Source organism: Podarcis filfolensis, assembly GCF_964270895.1.
Source record: "Podarcis filfolensis genome assembly, chromosome: 11".
Classification (NCBI taxonomy): Eukaryota; Metazoa; Chordata; class Lepidosauria; order Squamata; family Lacertidae; genus Podarcis; species Podarcis filfolensis.
In genome coordinates, this window is record NC_139613.1 from 16178419 (window position 1) to 16197941 (window position 19523).

Below are 19523 nucleotides of genomic sequence, written 5' to 3' on the forward strand. Positions count from 1 at the left end.
CTCAAGAGTCAAGTAGGTGGGAAGTTTTTAATGACTGATGTTTTAATGTATTTTTAATCTTTTGTTGGAAGCCGACCAGAGTGGCTGGGGAAACCCAGCCAGATGGGCGGGGTATTATTATTACTACTACTACTACTCTTGAGAGAGAAACAGGGTCAACTCTAGTCTTGAGGCGACTCCTCATCAAACTTGTTCTGTGGTGGGCCCCTCCTTGTGTAGCCTGTTTTACAGACAATCACCCTCTCTCTGAAGGGCTATCAGAGGGCAGCCCTCTATTTAAAGAAACCCTATATTTGAAGCCACAGGCTTCATCACTATGGATATAGATATTTCTATGTAAATATAGATTAAAAAGGTAAAGGACCCCTGACAGTTAAGTCCAGTTACAGACAACTCTGAGGTTGCGGCGCTCATCTCACTCTGTAGGCCAAAGGAGCTGGCGTTTGTCCACAGACAGCTTCCGGGTCTTGTGGCCAGCATGACTAAGCCGCTTCTGGTGAACCAGAGCAGCGCACGGAAACACCGTTTACCTTCCCGCTGGAGCGGTACCTATTTATCTACTTGCACTTTTTTTGGTGTGCTTTTGAACTGCTAGGTTGGCAGGAGCAGGGACTGAGCAATGGGAGCTCACCCCATCGCAGGGATTCGAACCGCCGACCTTCTGATTGGCAATCCCAAGAGGCTCAGTGGTTTAGACCACAGCACCACCCGCGCTACACATATAAATACACATATAAATGAGCACATGCAGATTTTATGCAAACCCATGCCCTTTCTCTTTTTTGAGTTATGTGTTTTCTCTCTTTTGGACATCCTACCCAGTGATGGAGCCAGGATAGCGATTTTTGACAGATCTAAGGCAGAAACCTGGTGTTGTTTTTTGCAAGCATGGAAGCAGGTGCCAATTATAAAAGGTACATAACTAAGCATACCCACACCCACAACCTGGGGAGGGGGGACTTGCCTCAACCGCCAAAGAAGAAGAAGAAGAAGAAAGCCGAAGAAGCATTTCTTTTTCTTCTCATGGTTAGCTAGCAACCTTCTTGGCATTGTGCTTATCCTTTCTCGCTGACTGCATTGCCAGTTTTAACTTGGGTACTAGGGCAATAAATCTTGCAACTTTAATAGATAGCTGTGTGGGCTCAGGCCACAGAGCCAGGTCGTTAATTTCCCTCTTTTGGCTTTAGGTTTTCTTCAGACGTTGGCAGTTTTGGAAACAAGGGTAGCAAAGCATGGTGAATGGCATTTCATTCCATACGACATCTACTTTTGGCATGCAGCTGAGCTGTAGGATGTCACCAGGCTCCCTTTAACTCTCTGCTGGCGCACAGAACAGGCCCCAGTTATCAGTGCCCATCAAGGGAATCACACAAGTATGCTTCACATTAGCTAACTTTCCTGAAATCTCTGTTGAGAATATTTCCAACAGGGAGCCTTGTGATCTCCAGTCACATGGAGTGTTTTGGGGAGGGGGTTGTTGCAGGTTTCCAGCAAGAAGAATTTATTGTGGGCCAAAGTTCTGATTCTGGAAGTGGCAAAAAGCCTAATCAAATTTGGATGGTACTTGGTGCCTGCCTCTCTGCTCTTTCACCCATTCTTCCAATGTCAGCTAAGCCTTCCTGTGGAGAAATACCAGCAAAACGTTGCCAGCATAACTCTTGAAGTTCACAGACTTTCCCACATTCTTATTTTTGAGAGTATAGGTCAATCATTTCTCCACCAAGCAGATGCAATGGAGTAGAAAGCATCCATATAACTAGCAATAAGAATTTTGGATGGCATTTAAATTTCTGCGATCTTTCTTGTTTGTTTGCTTGCTTGCTTGCTTGTTTCATCATTGTGAAAGGAAGGTTGCTGGAGTTCACTTCGTTGTCTCAGTGCAATTACATAGATGGGACTGACACCTTTCAGGGCAGCCCTGAAGAATATCCCAGAGAGCTCTAGAAAGTGTAAAGAGTTTAGGTCCAATCTTCAAGAGGCTGCCCATGTATGTATTGCACCAAACACCCCAAAGAATCACCAGGAAAAAAGGACAGAAGGGACCACAGATGTGCATAAAATTTGCACGTGATGGTTTAGATGTAATTCAGAAATACTATAATTTTAAGAGAAATAAAGTACATCTCGACATAATGGCGAAGGCTGCCCAAGTGACCTGTGGACCTGCTCAATCTGCTCCTGTTGCAACTTCAAGGCCCTTCTTGCTCTTCCTTCTGAGGGTTCTTTATCTTTCAACTGGACTTGGAATTAACCCTTTAAATAGAGGACTGATCTCTGTAAACTAAGGTATATGGCCTCCCTACCACATAGCAGACCTGGGACCCAGGTGGCGCTGTGGGTTAAACCGCAGAGCCTAAAGCTTGCCGATCGGAAGGTCGGCGGTTCGAATCCCCCCAATAGGGTGAGCTCCCATTGCTCGGTCCCTGCTCCTGCCAACCTAGCAGTTCGAAAGCACATCAAAGTGCAAGTACATAAATAGGTACCACTCCAGCGGGAAGGTAAACGGCGTTTCTGTGCGCTGCTCTGGTTCGCCAGAAGCGGCTTAGTCATGCTGGCCACATGACCCGGAAGCTGTCTGCGGACAAACACCAGCTCCCTTGGCCAGTAAAATGACTAACACCACAGTATTCCCTAGGATGGCCTAGTGTAGTTATGATCTGTCAGTATCAGACCACCTCCAGCCTTGATGCATTCAGCAGTGTGATGACTTGTGAAACATGGACCACTTATAAGCATCATCTCCAACTCCTCGAAAGATTCCATCAACAATGTCTCTGAAAAATTTTACACATCACTTGGGAAGACAGGCAAACTAATATCAGTGTACTGGAAGAAGCAAAGATCACCAGTGTTGAAGCAATGATTCTTCAACATCAACTTCGTTGGACTGGTCATGTTGTGCAGATGCCTGATGATCGTCTTCCAAAGCAACTACTCTATTCCGAACTTAAAAATGGAAAGCATAATGCTGGTGCTCAACAAAAGAGGTTTAAAGACTGTCTCAAGGCAAATCTAAAAAAAAGTAGTATAAACACTGACAACTGGGAAACACTGGCCTGCGAGTGCTCCAGTTGGAGAACAGCCTTTACCAAAGGTGTCATGGGCTTTGAAGACACTCAAACTCGGAACGTAAGGGAGAAACGTGCTAAGAGGAAGGCACACTTGGCAAATCCACACCGTGATCAGCTCCCGCCCAGGAACCAATGTCCCCACTGTGGAAGGACGTGTGGGTCCAGAATTGGCCTCCACAGTCACTTACGGACTCATTGTTAAAACCGTGTCTATGGAAGACAATCTTACTCGGCTACGAGTGATTGCCAAAGAAGAAGACCATGATCCAAACTAAGTGCATCAGTAGAGAGTGATACCTGAGCCAATAACATAATATAGGTGGAACGCTCCCATCAAGCATTCAAAGGCATGGATCTCTGATGAGGATAAAACACTTACTAAGTAAGATGCACTCAGGCATCCAATACTTAAAAAGCTGGTTCACGGTGTAGAATCTGGGTTTATTTACAGAAGCGGGGTGGGCAAGCTGCAGTCCTAGAGCCTGCAAGTGATCAGTTCTGACCTCTGACAACAGCAGAGATCTGTCCCTCTCAGTCTACAGGGGGGGGTAAGGGGGGTGAAAGAGAAAGAGGTGGGTGGGGAAAGGGAGAGAGAGAGGGGAAGAAGGAGGGAGGGGAGGAGGAGGGTGATGAAGAACAGGTGTCAAAAGGGCTGGAAAGGGAGCATCAGTATGCAAGATGAATCATTATATGATCAAAAACTAGAATCAACTTGTAGTAATCTGGCCCATTATAAATAGGAGCTTCTGCTTGGAATACAGTCCCCAATTAAATACAAATTCTTGAAACTTCTAGAAAAGCTTCTGTCTTAGTTTCATTTGATTCCTCTAAAATTGCTAAGCACATTCGGGAGAACCATTTGACAAAGACGACCAGCCATGTAACATCTTGTAACTTGGAAAAAAAATGCAGCGTGTATTTTGGAGAAACCATGTTTCTAATGCGTACTGGATCTGCCTATAACAGGCAAACTAATCCTAGGCATGTTTACTCAGAAGTAAGTCCTTGATGTATTTTCCAGAGCCCCTTTTCCAGAAATCTAGCTAGACTACTTTTTAATGCTTCAAAACCAAAGGAAATACAAGTCTCCGGTTAAACTTTTATAACACTAGGTAGACACAGGCCATGGTATAAGAAGTCTTGCAAAATTCCCAGCTAGTTCTTGGGTTTGAAAAGCCAGTTTGAGATCAAGAAACTTCACTTACGAATTTCCTGATGAGGTCTCACTCTTCGCTCCACAGAATAAAATGTTAATTGAAAACATTAAAACCCACTTTATGTCCTAGCTAGAAGAAGTGGTTTTCCTGGGATGGCTTAGGCATAACTTGGGTTCAAAAGAAGATGGCATATACTCAAGGGCCTTCAAAGCTAGATACATCATACTGATTTTAATAGTGACGTCTTACCCCATTTGTAGAAGGTCTCATACACCCCCATTTCAAGCTCCTGGCATTAGTCTGGCTCACCAGCTTCCATTTTTCACACTGTTATTTCCTTGGATTGTATTTTCCTGGCTACTTTCTTTACTGCCTGTTTTAAGAAGAATGTGAACTCAATAACATTCTAATTCCAGCCAGTCTTTCCAACCACAATTTTAAAGTAAATTGGAAATGGATACAGCTCAATATTTACACCAGTCTGCACCCACTTAGGATTTGACCCAAGACATTTCACCTATACAAAAATCACTGTCCTTTCTGTGCTTGGCAGCTGTGGTTTCTACAAGACAAACGGTGCTCGTTCCCGCCCCCTCGGTGCCACTCACAGGGCAGACAGTGTAAATACCAAAGCCATGCATAGAAATTGGCACAGATGGACTTTTGTATGATAAACTAATAAACAGAATCCATTTTTGTCCCATGTTACTAAGCAGAATCAATTCACACTACATTCACAGGGGTTTTTTTTCCTGTTCCTTTTTTGTTTTTGTACACATTGATGATTTTTTGTGGTCAAATTATAAAGGGAATCAATGAAACCAGGAGGGCTGCCATCCTAAGCACATTTTCCTGGGAGAAAGTGAACTCTGTGTGACTTGCTTCTGAGCAAACATACCTAGGATTAGATTGCATGTTATGGGCAGATTCAGAATGCATCAGAATGTATTAAGTTTCCCTCCATATGCAAATAAACTGCTAAAGCGGGGATGATTCTCACTGGTACCACAATGGAGGAGAAAGTGTTAACCCCCTCCTTTTATCCCACGTGGTCCCAAACCTGCTCAGGCTGCCCCATAGCTGCTATTTACATTTTTAAAGTGCCATTTTAATTGCAATCACAAAATGAATGCCACATCTAGTTTGCCTTTAGCAAACCTGATTGGCAGAGGTTTTCCAAACTCATGTTTTTTATATAGCTCAAGGTTCTCATGGCTCTCTCCCTCCTCATTTAATCCCCACAACAATCCTGTGAGGTAGGTTTGGCTGAGGGGAAGTAACTGGCCCAAGGTCACCCAGTGAGCTTCATGGCTTAGTGGGGATTCAAACCCAGGGCTCTAGCATCTTGGAAGAGCCACCTCATGCTGGGTCCTTTTTAATTTCTCCCCACCCCCCATGCACTGCAGTGCTCTGAGCAGCACCAAGCAATTGAGTTTAACTGCTTTTAATTTCCCACAATGCCCTGATGTATGGCCTTTTGTGAGGAATTGTGGGAAATTTAAATGGCAGCCCTTAGCTACAGAACAATGTCACTGGCTGTGAGCAGTAGCAAAAAGCTTGCTAAGGCTCTCCAACAAGGTTGGGGACCTATCAATAATGAATTTTGCCCAACGCTCTTGCTCTCTCTAATCTGGACTTGGCTCTGGTTGGCCTACAGTGCCACTTTGTATTGGATCCGTGCCAAGAAATAGTTTCATGTGAATTTCCAGGATTGCAAAACAGAGCAGCAACAAAAAAATCATAATGGAAAAAGGTTAAATGAATCCAAACAGAATCAAGGTCACAAAGGATTATATTCTGAAATGTGTAACTTTACTGCCCTCTCCTGGCTATATTACATAATGTTAATAATGTATACCTTTCCAGAATCTACCAGTTTTTGCAGAGTTTTTCATTTCTCCTTTAAATAACTTTGTTTCCTATTTGTTTGTTTTTCACTAAATATTTTCTAGTTTTAGAATCTCATCTATGGTTCTAGTATTGTATCATACAAAGTGATATAATTATTTTTTATAAACAAAATGGTGAGACTCCTGCAAAAATTAGCTTCTTTTTCACATACCTTCATACGTTAACTTGCTAATGTACATTTGTGAACCATCATGCTTGAACTGAACAGTGGAAGATCTTCTTATTTATTTAAAGCACTTTTACTAACCTGTTCAGTCCAAAAGGCTCCCAGGGTGACTTACAAGATCAATAGTAAGTTAAGTCCCTGCCCTGATTGTTAACAATCTAAAAGACATGACACACAAGGAAAAAGGGTGGGGAGGAAGGAATAAAAAAAACAAAAGTAAAGTCAGGCACCAGTTCATACAGTATATACACAGAGACAACTTTGAATATATTAGAAACTTTGGTTTCTCCATCAGAAAACAAGAAAATCACTCACAAAGGTAAAGGTAAAGGGACCCCTGACCATTAGTCGCGGACTCTGGGGTTGCACGCTCATCTCGCTTTATTGGCCGAAGGAGCCGGTTACAGCTTCCGGGTCATGTGGCCAGCATGACTAAGCCACTTCTGGTGAACCAGAGCAGCGCACGGAAACGCCGTTTACCTTCCCGCCAGAGCGGTGCCTATTTATCTACTTGCACTTTGATGTGCTTTCAAACTGCTAGGTTGGCAGGAGCAGGGACTGAGCAATGGGAGCTCACCCCGTTGTGGGGATTCGAACTGCTGACCTTCTGATCGGCAAGCCCTAGGCTCTGGTTTGACCCACAGCACCAGCCGCGTCCCCACATACCCAAAAGGAAAAAATTCAGGCTAGAATCCTATTGTTGTTGTTGTTGCTGCTGCTGCTGTTGTTAGCATCCGTCTGTTTCGAGAGACAATAGAGTGCATCTCTGAGGATGATGTCTAACTGCTGTGTTAGCAGAACTTAAGTGATCTCCCAGGACATGGTGGTTCTGGGCTGCCCAGATGACAAGACCCACCACTTTCAGCCTCCCTGATGTGGTCCAAAGGACAGCAGAGCATTATGTTTGGCACCAGCTTGGCTGCAGGAGTTGCCGGAAGGAGGCATACAAGGCACCATCCAGCTGTTTTAGGGACTTCACTCTGGATTTGTGTAGGGTTTACTCCTTAGCCTTTTCTTCTCCCAAATATAAGAACAGTGGAGGTTTAGGATCCGAGTTTTCCTTCTCCTAGATGGGCCAGCTTCCCAGGTTGACAAGCCTCACTTGCCCCCCAGTTCCCTCCACAGCATGTGCAGAAACCACCTTCCAAACTATGGGGCCCACTCAATCCGCCAGAGCCTGTCTTTGCACGCATAATTTCTTTTCAATTTTCCATGATTTATTTCTTTTATTAAATCTGCAAAATTAATTTATTTAACAAGAAACAAAATCCAATGAGTTAAAATGGACTATTTTGAAAAGTTTCTTTTTATAGATAGCATAGTGTATAGACTTTGTTTTAAATACTATGAACTGGATTTAATTAATGAAAAACTAAGACTTAATTGAAGTGTTTATGATTAGCTAGTACAGCTAAGTACTTAACTTAAAACAGGGAAGTATAAGTGTCTGATAGAATTGTAGTGTTTCGTATTGTGCTTTTTTTCAGTATTTTGTTTGTTAGTATGGTATGTATTCTTGTGTTTTATATTGTAAATCACCCTGTGATCCTTGGTTGAAGGGCAGTATAGAAATTTAATAAAATAAATAAACATTATCTTGCTTTTTATGTTTTCATATTGTTGCAAACCGCTGTGAATGATACAGCAGTATATATATTGGACTGCAGCTGCCATGAGCCCCAGCCAGCATTTCACACACACACACACACACACACACACATACATATATATATATATATATATATATATATATATATACATATATATATATGAAATATTAAAGAAATATTAAAGAAATACAGTGGTACCTCAGGTTAAGTACTTAATTCGTTATGGAGGTCCGTTCTTAACCTGAAACTGTTCTTAACCTGAAGCACCACTTTAGGTAATGGGGCCTCCTGCTTCCGCCGCGCCACCGGGACACGATTTCTGTTCTCATCCTGAAGCAAAGTTCTTAACCCGAGGTAATATTTCTGGGTTAGCGGAGTCTGTAACCTGAAGCGTATGTAACCCGAGGTACCATTGTACTGGCTGGGGCTCATGACAGCTGCAGTCTAATAGCGTTCAGAGAGCCACAGGTTTTTGCTGTGCTTGATTTAAATAAGCTTTTTTTTTAAAAAAAAAAATCACAGCTATCTGCTAATCATTCTGGCTGCAGACAGACCAGACACAAATTCTGACTTGCCAGCGACTTTCATACCAGATAAAATACATGGCAAAAAGTGGAGCACATTAGGAACCGGCCACTCTACGCAGGGCCTGTGCTATCATTGGATCAGTGTGAAAGACTTCAGAGGGGTGCAGTACTGACCTTTGAAAGGGCACGTTTTTATACAGATTAGTTTTTGTTACATCTTTTTAAATCTGATATTTTATTTTTATTTTATATTCTGAAGTTTTATCATTTTTGAAGCAATTCATACCATATCCATATGTATGAAAAAGACCGTACAGTTGGTTGGAAATCTATGTAACATATACCTAAAAAGTGAAAATGCATTTAATTAAAAAAAATAAATTTAGCAGTTTCAAGTGCTTTTGATTTTTTCTAACACACACCAGTTTTGTTTTGTTTTGTTTTGTTTTGAAAATTGAAGTTAGCAATTTTGGGGAGGGGGATGCATTTTGTGTGTGTCTGGCGCAAAAAGAACAGCCTGGCACCGGCACTGACTCCACCTGACCCCCGATTTGTGAAATGAGATCCCTTGAGAAAGCGATCGAGCGGGCGCGCACAACAACCAAGCCGCGTCCCCGCTCTCTCGCCTCTCCGAGCGAGCAGCTTCCGCTTTCGCTCCCGGGGATCGCCATCCTTCGCGCTCCGCCCCGCGCCCCGGCCTGGGCGGGCCCGGGAAGCACGTTTGCGGCGCGTTGCATCAGCTGCCGGGGCCTGCGCGACTGAAGCCAGCCCGGTTGAGCTCGCTGGCTGCCGCTGCTATTGGGCTCCTCGCCGCTTCGGAGGGAACAACCGGCTCAGCCTGTGCAAGGAAGGAAGAAAGATGGAGACGGCGGCAGATGAACCGGTAAGGGGGCTCCAGTTTCGCGCCCAGCCTCCATGGCGAGGCTGGCTGGAGGCAGCACCCGCCCTCGGTGCCTCCAGACTTAAAAAGAGGCCTCGCCTTGGGCTCTTTTTCTCTCGCTTTCAAAGAAGCTTCTCCGAAGAATCCCGGCTGGGTTTGTAACGTGAGGACGCTGCTTGCGCGCACGGCCACTTTTACGCAGCGCCGTTGGCTGTGAAACATTTGGCGTGTCGCCTCCTTTCATACATAGAAATGAAATAGTTTGCCCCCCCTGGTTCCCTCGCACCCACCCCTTGCTGGAATACAAGGCCCTTCCTTGCAGGGACCTCCTGACACCCGCCTGTAATGTGCGAAGCGCCATACACGTGGGCAGTATAGTGTTACGTGGACTCTCGGGAAGTCGCCATGCAAATGTCAGCGAGGATGTTATAGTTCGAAAGCCAACATTAGTCACAGCTGCCGCCACGCCACCCTTATTCCCGAATCAAGCTGGGTGCTTGTCTTTTAATTATTTTCTCCATTAAAAAACAAAACCTGCTTGGTATTCCTCCAAGGAACTCGGGAGTGTTGTGTATAGATGGGGGTCATTCGATAAAGAATGGTAGTTGCTGTTTCGTTTCCACTCCAAGGTAGGGCAGCCCTTCCCGTAAAGCAAGTGGGATCTAGGAACAAAAAAAGTTGCCTCATACAGAGTCAGGCCATTGGTTCATCTAGCTTAGTATTGTTGACACAGGCTGGCAGCAATTCTGAGTTTCAAATGAGGGGAATTCCTAGCTCTGCTTGGAAATTCTGGGAATTGAACCAGGGACATTGTGCAGCCACAGCAGGTGCTCTTCCTTACCTACAGACCTTTAAATATCTCTTTTTTAAAAAAGAGAGGAAGTGCTTTTCATTAATTTCAAACAAACTGGACTGTTTCTTTTTAAAATCCTTGCCACTGTCCTTATTTTTGTGGTGTCCAGTTTTCTTGTTTTACTTTAGTTTTGTGAACTGTCCTGAGATCTCTCCTACAGAGCAATCTGGGGATCTGATAAATCAGTCAAAAAACAGCCACAAGCTGCATCTTGATGTACAAAGGCAATATGCTCAACTGATCACCAGATCTGCCTCCATCTTGATGTTTCTGGGTTGCTTGGCTGCTCCTGGGCATAGAATGCCAGCCTAGATGGTCTCCTGCTGCCCAAGTTTATTAGGAAGTGTGAATACAGAACACTTCACCATGGTGGCAGCTTTTGATTAATCCATCTGCAGCTCCAAATTGTGAGTATGAAAGAGAAATAAAAATGGATTGAAGTACAACAGGCCTGTGCTGAAAGCCCCCTCAGTACATTCATTCACTGACAGTGGTTGTCAACTTTTAGAGACAAGGAAGTGCTCATGCCCTGTTTGTGCACCAGCCAGGAGTGCCAATGGGCTATAGGCACAAATTGTTTTGGGATTCCTGCTTGTAACTTGGCAGAATTGGATCACCAAGTGAGTAGTCCTCAACGCTTTCTAGTTTGGCAATGCAAGGTCCCTGGGTAACAGTTTGTGCATTGGCATCCCCTGTGCTTTCTGTGGAAAGAACGGCTGTGTTTCTGCCCTTTTCTTCAAAGAGAAGCTTGCAGGCCAAGGAATGCAATGCCAAAGGGAGCCTCCCATCGTGACAGCTGCGTAGCTAAGCATTTTGACTCCCCCAAAGTAGGAGTTAGTTGATTATTATGATTATTATGATTATTATGATTATCATTATTATTAATCTTACTTTCTTTCAGCTTAATAAGAGGGTTGTTAATAACAGAAATGGATTTGAGATTCCAGTGCAGCTAAAATGTTTAATTATCCTGAGTGTATTTACACTAAAGTTACAGAAATTCCTCTGCTGTTCTTATCATTTCTAAACAGAATAATGATTTTTCTAGCAGGATTAATAAAGACACTTTTTGAAACAAGTGCCTTGGTGGTTTTCTTTTATTCTTCTAGATCATTGCTGGGGGAGAGAAGAAGAAAGAACCAGGAAAGAAGAAGAACAAGGAGGGAACTGGTGATGGTGGGTGCTTGGAGGTAAGCCTCTACTTCATGTTTCACAATGGTGGGCAACTGGTGGTCCTCTAGATGTTGTTTGACTACAGACCGTTGACTGTGGTTCCTGGGGCTGATGAGAGCCCAGCAACATCCCACCTCTGTACTTAAACTGTTTACACCCTGACCTGGAGCATATTTTCTTAGGAAGTAAGTTGTCCTGCTTTTTCCCTACAATTTATTTCTGAATGGGTGTGCCCTTAAAACTTTTCCCCCCAGGGTTTTGTCACAGTTTGAGTTCAGAGGGATGCAAAAGCAAGGTCAACCAACCTTTTCTGATAACAGACCTCTCTCTGTACCATAGGCACGGTGCTCGCAGAAGGCACCTGTAGATAATTTGGTCTTTATGGCTCAACCTCTAAAAGTGTATCTACATGTGAATCCAGGTATACATACAGACATCTCCCTGTAACATAGAAGTATTATGGGGCTTAGTTGAGATGTGCTGGAGGTTGCTCAGAGGCCTGAAGGGATGTGTGATCTGGCCAGCTATGGTTATATTTGAGATGGTTGGGTAGGAACATCAAAACAGCTTGGGTCGATCAGACCCAAATTTCTCCCTAGTCCATAACTTTGTTTGCAACAGTGGCTGGACTCTGGGATGCATTCAGGCAGAGCATGGAGGCAATAGTTTTTGCTTTTTAACCCCCTCTGCCAAATATTTGGTATTCAGATGTATGCTGCTATTCAATATGTAGATTCTATTTTGTTAATAACAAGCTATAGTAAAATAATATGTTGACTTAGAGCTATTCTGGATGGTTTCTGAGACTCTGAATAAAAGTATGCTTACTAAGGTTTTGTTCAACTGCTTTATTAATGGCATGGTTACTTTTGAAGTACATTAAATACCATATTTTTAGCCCTATAGGACGCACTTTTTCCCCTCCAAAAATGAAGGGGAAATCTGTGTGCGTCCTATGGGGCGAATGCAGGCTTTCGCTGAAGCCTGGAGAGCGAGAGGGGTCGGTGCGCACTGACCCCTCTCGCTCTCCAGGCTTCAGGAAGCTATCAGCAAGCCTGGGAAGCCCGCGGGAGTTCCCACAGGGCTCCCTAGGCTGCGGATAGCAGCCTGCTTCCCAGAGCGCGGGGTGCGCTGGAAGCAGAGCGCCCGGCGCTTCGGGAAGACATCCACAGCCCCACAAGCTCGGGGGACAGCGGGGAGGCGCAGCGCCGCCATCCCGCTGTTCCCCGACCTGGTTTGGATTCCCTGACCTGGTTTTGGGGGGGAAATAAAGGAAAATTTGTTTTCCTTTACTTCCCCCCCCAAAAAACTTGGTGCGTCCTATGGGCCGGTGCATCCTATGGGACGAAAAATATGGTATTTTAGATGAACTTTGAAGTACAGTGGTACCTCCGGTTACGAGCGGGATTGTTCTGGATGCCCAGCCGTATCCCGAAGATTTCGTAACCGGAGGACCGCTTCTGAGCTTCTGAAACCCACTTCTGGTTTTGCTGCGTTCGCAACCCGAAGATTACGTTACCTGAAGGTCATGTAACCCGAGGGTCCACTGTAGTTAATAAGACTAGTTTCCACAAAATTCCTTTTTCTCCACCTTTTTGCATGCAGCTGAGTCAGTTGCCTGACTACATCAACCCGCGACTAGAAATGTATCATAAGCTGAAAGCAGAACATGACGCGCTTATGGCAGAACGAGCTGCTAAAGAAAGCCGACCCATTAAAGTTACCTTACCTGACGGCAAGCAAGTTGATGCTGAATCCTGGAAGACAACGCCATACCAAATTGCCTGTGGAATCAGGTGAGCTCCCTCTTGGAGTGCAGCATTTCTTATTTGGGTATTTAATCCTTAATAGTGTGCTAACCACCCTCTCCTCTGCTTTTATTCTTCTTTCTTTCTCTAAAATTGTATTCAATATTTTCAAAAGTGATTTATTAAAGGAATAAGCTTATTGTGAAGATGCTTGCTTCAATGAGGTATATTGAAGTGATTACACACACACACGTTGGCAGTAGTTCTATGCTACTTCATGTAGCTAACTGTTAGTCACTGGATAATAATTTTGAATTAAACTCAGGAAATTCTATACCTTACAAAAATCTTCTCTTGAGCAAAAGAGCTTGATCCACTAAACACACAGACTCTGATAGCAGGTTTTTATATCTTGAAAAATAATATTTGAATAGCCCTGGTAGGATTAGGAAATTGGTTCATTGCTTATGGGAGTGCACATTCGGAGAAGTGATCAGTTGTAACTCATGTGCTATTTAAGTATATCTGTTGTTGCTTGCTGTATACAAACAGCTTATTATAACTATTTTGCCTTTTTAGTCAAGGTTTGGCCGACAACACGGTTATTGCTCGAGTGAACAAAATGGTTTGGGATCTAGATCGTCCTTTGGAGGCAGACTGCTCCTTGGAACTGCTAAAGTTTGATGATGATGAAGCAAAAGCGGTAGGTAATCTACTATTTATGAACTGCCCATTTTCTAAATCTTTCACTGAGCCCTGTCATCACCTGCTGTTCAGTTCCTAGTGGCTAGTGTTGGACTTTGACCGTGGAGACCAGTCCCCATTCAGCCATGAAGCTTTCTGGGTGACTTTGGGCCACTCACTGACTCTTAGCCTAACCTACCTTACAAGGTTGTTGTGGTGATTAAATGAGGAAGTGGAGAACAAAGAGTTCCACCTTGAGCTCTTTGGAGAAAAGATGGGATATAACATGAATGATATTGGGGTGATAGCTCAGAGCAGATGTATTGAAATCAATGGACTAAAATTTACATCACTTGAGTTTAATGAGTCTATTCAATATGACTAGCGTTGGGTATTTCTTTCAATAATCTTCAAACATTTTTTTTTTAAATTGGGAAATCACTCTTTATTAAGATAGAGATTAGCACAGAGTTTAGTGTTTTTGGAAGAATTAATTATGCCAAGTAATACAAAAAGGGAGGGACGCGGGTGGCACTGTGGGTTAAACCACAGAGCCTAGGACTTGCCGATCAGAAGATCGGCAGTTCGAATCCCCGCGACAGGGTGAGCTCCTGTTGTTCGGTCCCTGCTCCTGCCAACCTAGCAGTTCGAAAGCATGTCAAAAGTGCAAGTAGATAAATAGGTTACCTTCTCTGGCGGGAAGGTAAATGGCGTTTCTGTGTGCTGCTCTGGTTCACCAGAAGCAGCTTAGTCATGCTGGCCACATGACCCAGAAGCTGTACGCCGGCTCCCTCGGTCAGTAAAGTGAGATGAGCGCCGCAACCCCAGAGTTGGTCACGACTGCACCTAATAGTCAGGGGTCCTTTAATGCAAAAAGGGGAGCGGAAGATTTAAATGTTATAACTCTTGAACTACTGTGGGAAAGGAAGATGTTAGATGATGGCAGCCCAGGAGTCTGAGCTCCCTCTCTTTCTTCCCCTCTTGCTAGGTGTATTGGCACTCAAGTGCCCATATAATGGGTGAAGCCATGGAAAAAGTATATGGTGGCTGCTTGTGTTATGGCCCGCCGATAGAGAATGGGTTTTATTACGACATGTTCCTTGAAGATGGGTAAGTTTTTGCTCTTGTTAAAGTGAAAGTGTCTGGATTGTTCTAGCCTAGATGAAAGAATACACAAATCCCCCTGGAACATGAATTGAATAAGTCTGTGAATTTAAATTGTTTGCTGTTTTCCTTCATGATGATGTCAGAATGACTGGTAGTGTACATTCTCTGACTTTCTGGTTCCTGTTTGCCTAGAGGCCAGCCTTCTTGGTTTGGCAAATTGTGTTTTTGTGATGGAACACGTGGGAATGTAAGAGAGGGATAGAGCTCAAGAAAACAACCTGCACATCTTTATTAAATATATATATATATATTTGTCCACTCTAGGGGTGTCTCTAGCAATGACTTTCCTGGTCTAGAGGCATTATGCAAGAAAATTATGAAAGAGAAGCAACCTTTTGAGCGACTGGAAATTAAGAAGGAAACCTTGCTTGAAATGTTTAAGGTAAGATTTCAGAGCATATGGTTCACGTTGTCTGTAACTATCACGTCTACAACAGCGTTAGCTGTGTGTTCTTTCGCAATTTTTTATCTGGTTATTTGAATGCAGATTATTAGTTTACCCATGTCTTATGGTCTTGATGGATGGCAGATTCCATTTCAGCAATCTTAGGTAGAAGATTCTTTTTTTCACTAAGCTATTGCCAAATACACCCCCTTCCATTGTGCTGTGGGTACTCTTTTCAAATCAACTGCTTATTGCAGTATTGAATGGTTCAGTCGGGATAATGCTTTGAAACATATACTGTATTTACTAGATTATTACAAAGATTTAAGATGGAAATATGCTACAGAAATCTCAGAATCCTAATCATTCTCCCTTGAACTTCACTGCTTCTCAATAGTTTACTAATCTCACAATCCAGTATTGGTTTGTGTAAGTCCTATGGTATGAACATATAGGTAAAGAACAGTTTTTTGGCTCATTGTATTATGAATCTTGCAATCACTAGGCTGGGAATTATGTGCAACTATTGGCTCGTGAGGTTCTGCAGAGTCCTGGCTTCCATTTCTGTTAAGGTCAGACAGAATGGAGATTTCAACTAAGGCTGAAGATTTGCTGAATATTGGATGATGCAGTTGTAGAGCAACCCATATTTTCCTTGAGACATCTTTTAAGATTGTTTGACTTCATGAGACAGAGAAATAAAATTCTTAGTGTCTGTAGAATGACTTTTTGTTTTTATGGTTCCCTTTTGTATGATTTGGCAATATATTACAGGCATATGTAAAGATGCAGTTTGGATCTTAACAGTGGCATAGAATTAACTCCCACTCTTCTATTTTTGTTAAAGTACAATAAGTTCAAGTGTCGGATCTTGAATGAAAAAGTCAACACTCCAACTACTACTGTATACAGGTAAAAGAATGCAAAAATCAGCCAAACCGAGAGCTCCTATAGTGTAACTATTCGGGAGTCTGATTGTTATCCTTGTGTGGTTTTAGGTGTGGCCCTTTGATCGATCTCTGCAGAGGACCTCATGTCAGGCATACTGGTAAAATAAAGGCATTAAAAATACATAAGGTAAGAAATTAAACTATAGTGCAATTAAAGTAAGAGTGTAGAAATCTCAGGGTTAATCCTCAGTGGTAGGATTTTCTGGGAGTGTGCTGAGGTTTTAAAATCAGATCAAAAATTAATTTCATTAATGAAGAATTAATTCATTAGAGTGGCTTTCAGCCAGTGTAGATCCTCTACAATTCATGCCCATTCTCCTATACTGCACTGCAGATAGGAAGACAAGAAACCTATATACCAGACAAGAAACCTATATACCTGAATTGTTTTTGTAAATTGAGGTTTATTCAAGCAGCGTATAAATTCTATGAAGTAAATAAATTAGATACTATTAAGTTAAAGAGTTTTTTTTTAAAGGTACCATATTATCATGCTAGCTATTGAACTCAATGGACTGAAAGAAAATACTTTGGCCCCATTTAAGTTAGCATATTTCATGTGGCAGTAAAGGCAGTTCCACTAACTTCAGTGAGATTAAAACCCTTCTGCTTCTTTGGTTTTTGTCCATTCTCTTGTCTTTGTGTATTGCGGCCATAGTTGTCAAATGATGGGGCTGCTTTTTTTGGGATGCAGCTTTAGATTGTGCAACTATTTCTTTCCATTACTTTTTAATATCCTCATCTTCCCCTCCCACTGGTTTTCTCAAGCACAAGAAACTTTAAAGTATCTGAGAATGTAAGAAGTATGCAGCTTCAAAACACAGATCTTACACATAGTGAAGCCTTCCTGAGTAAAGTTTAGAGTTGCTGTTAATAAGCTCTGCAACATCGCTTTGTGGTATTAAACTGTTTCTGTGATTCCAGAATTCCTCTACATATTGGGAAGGAAAGTCTGATATGGAAAGCCTGCAGAGAATTTATGGAATTTCATTCCCAGATCCAAAAATGCTGAAAGAATGGGAGAAGTTCCAAGAGGAGGCGAAAAACAGAGACCACAGAAAAATTGGGCGGGTAAGATTAACATCGGTAGCATGGATTTGAGCTGGTCATATGAGGAGAGTAAAATTGCTCCTTAATGTTTTCGATGTAATAAAATAAATGGTCTATTTAATTCTGTAGGCATTATTTCAAAATATTTTAAAAGTATGTATTTATTAAGATGCTGAATATTTAGATGTAGGCATGCATTAACTTTTAGCATTTGTTTGCTGTACAGACAGCAACCATTTTAGGCACGTCCAATTGACGTGTGGGCCCTTTTGGACCCGGAAGAGGTAGAACAGGAGATGGAAAGAGACAGAACACGCTTATGCACACTGTGTGATGTGCAGAGGGGCTGCACATGGAACCCCCACGTGAAAAAACGCCCACGTGAAATGATTGCTGCCTGTTTTGCAGGGTTGGGGGACTTCTGGGCCGTGGCTTCCCAAGCCTTTGAATTGGGCCCATGGCACTCTCCCTATGCCACAGTCCCGCATTGACTCACTTCACTTCCCCGCTGTGTTCTGCTCCCTCCATGAATGCAGCAAAGTGACCATGGACAAACAGAAGGGTTTCATTCTTGGCCGACTACTCTGATGAAGCAGAGTCCGCTATCCCTGCTTTGACAGCCCATTCTCTTCCTGCATTTCGCTTTTCTGAGCTTGGCTGCCTTGCTGTGCCTTGTGAAAGGGGAGCCCCCTTCTTAGCACACAGAGAGCTGGCTGCCTTCCACTAAGGCCAGCTCACTGCCTTCCCTCGTGAAAGACCCGCCTCTAAAACCTGGTGGAGGCAAATGGAACATGGGGTGAAAAATTAAGTATCCAATGGCAAATGCCACCAAACTGTTAAACTTTTTTTTCATTTGTCATAGTTTCTCTGAATGTTCCTTTTCTTTTTCTTCACGCTGTGGTGGAATAAAACGTCTTCCCACTTATTTTCCGCCTCTTCTGGAGAATGTTCACGTTTTCTTAGAGAAGCTATGTATGTTTTGAAGGCCTGGCTCCTTTTGTGTGGTGTTATAAAGTGATGGTTCATTTCGATGTTGCCTAAGAACCTCCGTCACAACTTTAGCACAGGTGCAAACTGCTTTTTGGTTTCTCTCCCCAGGATCAAGAACTGTTTTTCTTCCATGAACTCAGTCCTGGGAGCTGTTTTTTCTTACCAAAAGGAGCATACATCTATAATACGCTGATAGCATTTATTAGGGTAAGTTTGAGACACATGTCCAGTTCATCTTTGCCAGCAGCCGCATGTGATCTCTTGGAACAGTGACTTGCGTTTGCACAGAGGCAACGCAAAGGAGAAGATTGCATTGACTGCTTTCAAAGCTCCTATGTGCAGTCTGTTTCATATAAGACATGTACATATAAGACATGTTTCTGCTAGACATGTACAGTCACATGGCAGTAGCTCGGTAAGTTAACCCTTGTGCTGCCTTCACAGAAAACCAACAACAACCCAGGTTTATCACGCTTTAGCAGGGTCACTTTGTAGCTGGCAGCAGCATTTGGCTTTGTGGTCACAAGTTGTGAAAGCCTGTATTAAAGCCAAGTATAACAACAGAAACAGAGTACAGCTGATCAGCCTCTTGAATTACTCACAAATTATTAACTGTACAAGTCACTCATAGCTTTAATGGATTTCTATTGATTTTGGGGCCCGTCTGACAACTAGACTATCAGTTCATGATTTTGTTGATCTGATCATTAAAAGAAGTGGGTCGCTGTGAGTTACAGTCCTTGGCAAGGTCCATAATGTTTGTTTCAGATATGGTGTTACGTAGTCATAGATGTAGGGACGCAGGTGGCGCTGTGGTCTAAACCACTGAGCCTCTTGGGCTTGCCGATCAGAAGGTTGGTGGTTTGAATCCCCGCGACGGGGTGAGCTCCAGTTTCTCACTCCCAGCTCCTGCCAACCTAGCAGTTCGAAAGCACACCAGTGCAAGTAGATGAATAGGTACCGCTCCGGTGGGAAGGTAAACGGCGTTTCTGTGCGCTGCTCTGGTTTTGCCAGAAGCAGCTTAGTCATGCTGGCCATATGACCCGGATAAACTGTCTGCGGACAAACGTTGGCTCCCTCGGCCAGTAAAGCAAGATGAGCACCGCAACCCCAGAGTCGTTCGCGACTGGACTTTACTGTCAGGGGTCCTTTACCTTTACCTTTTTAGTCATAGATGTGTGTTGTGCTGACCCTCTGGCAT

General features: G+C 43.2%; 1 protein-coding gene across 5 annotated transcripts in view; it reads left to right on the forward strand.

Annotated features, from left to right (window-relative positions):
- TARS1 (threonyl-tRNA synthetase 1) overlaps positions 1-19523 on the forward strand; it is a 196556-nt gene that overhangs the window by 167540 nt on the left and 9493 nt on the right. For 4 of the 5 annotated variants that reach the window (XM_083575626.1, XM_083575628.1, XM_083575627.1 and 1 more), the window contains exons 4-12: positions 11285-11365; positions 12954-13144; positions 13676-13799; positions 14769-14890; positions 15212-15329; positions 16180-16244; positions 16331-16409; positions 17207-17353; positions 18431-18529. In XM_083575626.1, the coding sequence (XP_083431752.1) occupies positions 11285-11365; positions 12954-13144; positions 13676-13799; positions 14769-14890; positions 15212-15329; positions 16180-16244; positions 16331-16409; positions 17207-17353; positions 18431-18529 (1026 nt within the window). Of the gene's footprint in view, positions 1-9079; positions 9326-11284; positions 11366-12953; positions 13145-13675; positions 13800-14768; positions 14891-15211; positions 15330-16179; positions 16245-16330; positions 16410-17206; positions 17354-18430; positions 18530-19523 lie in introns of those variants that run through there. The other variant, XM_083575629.1, reaches the window with a different exon arrangement.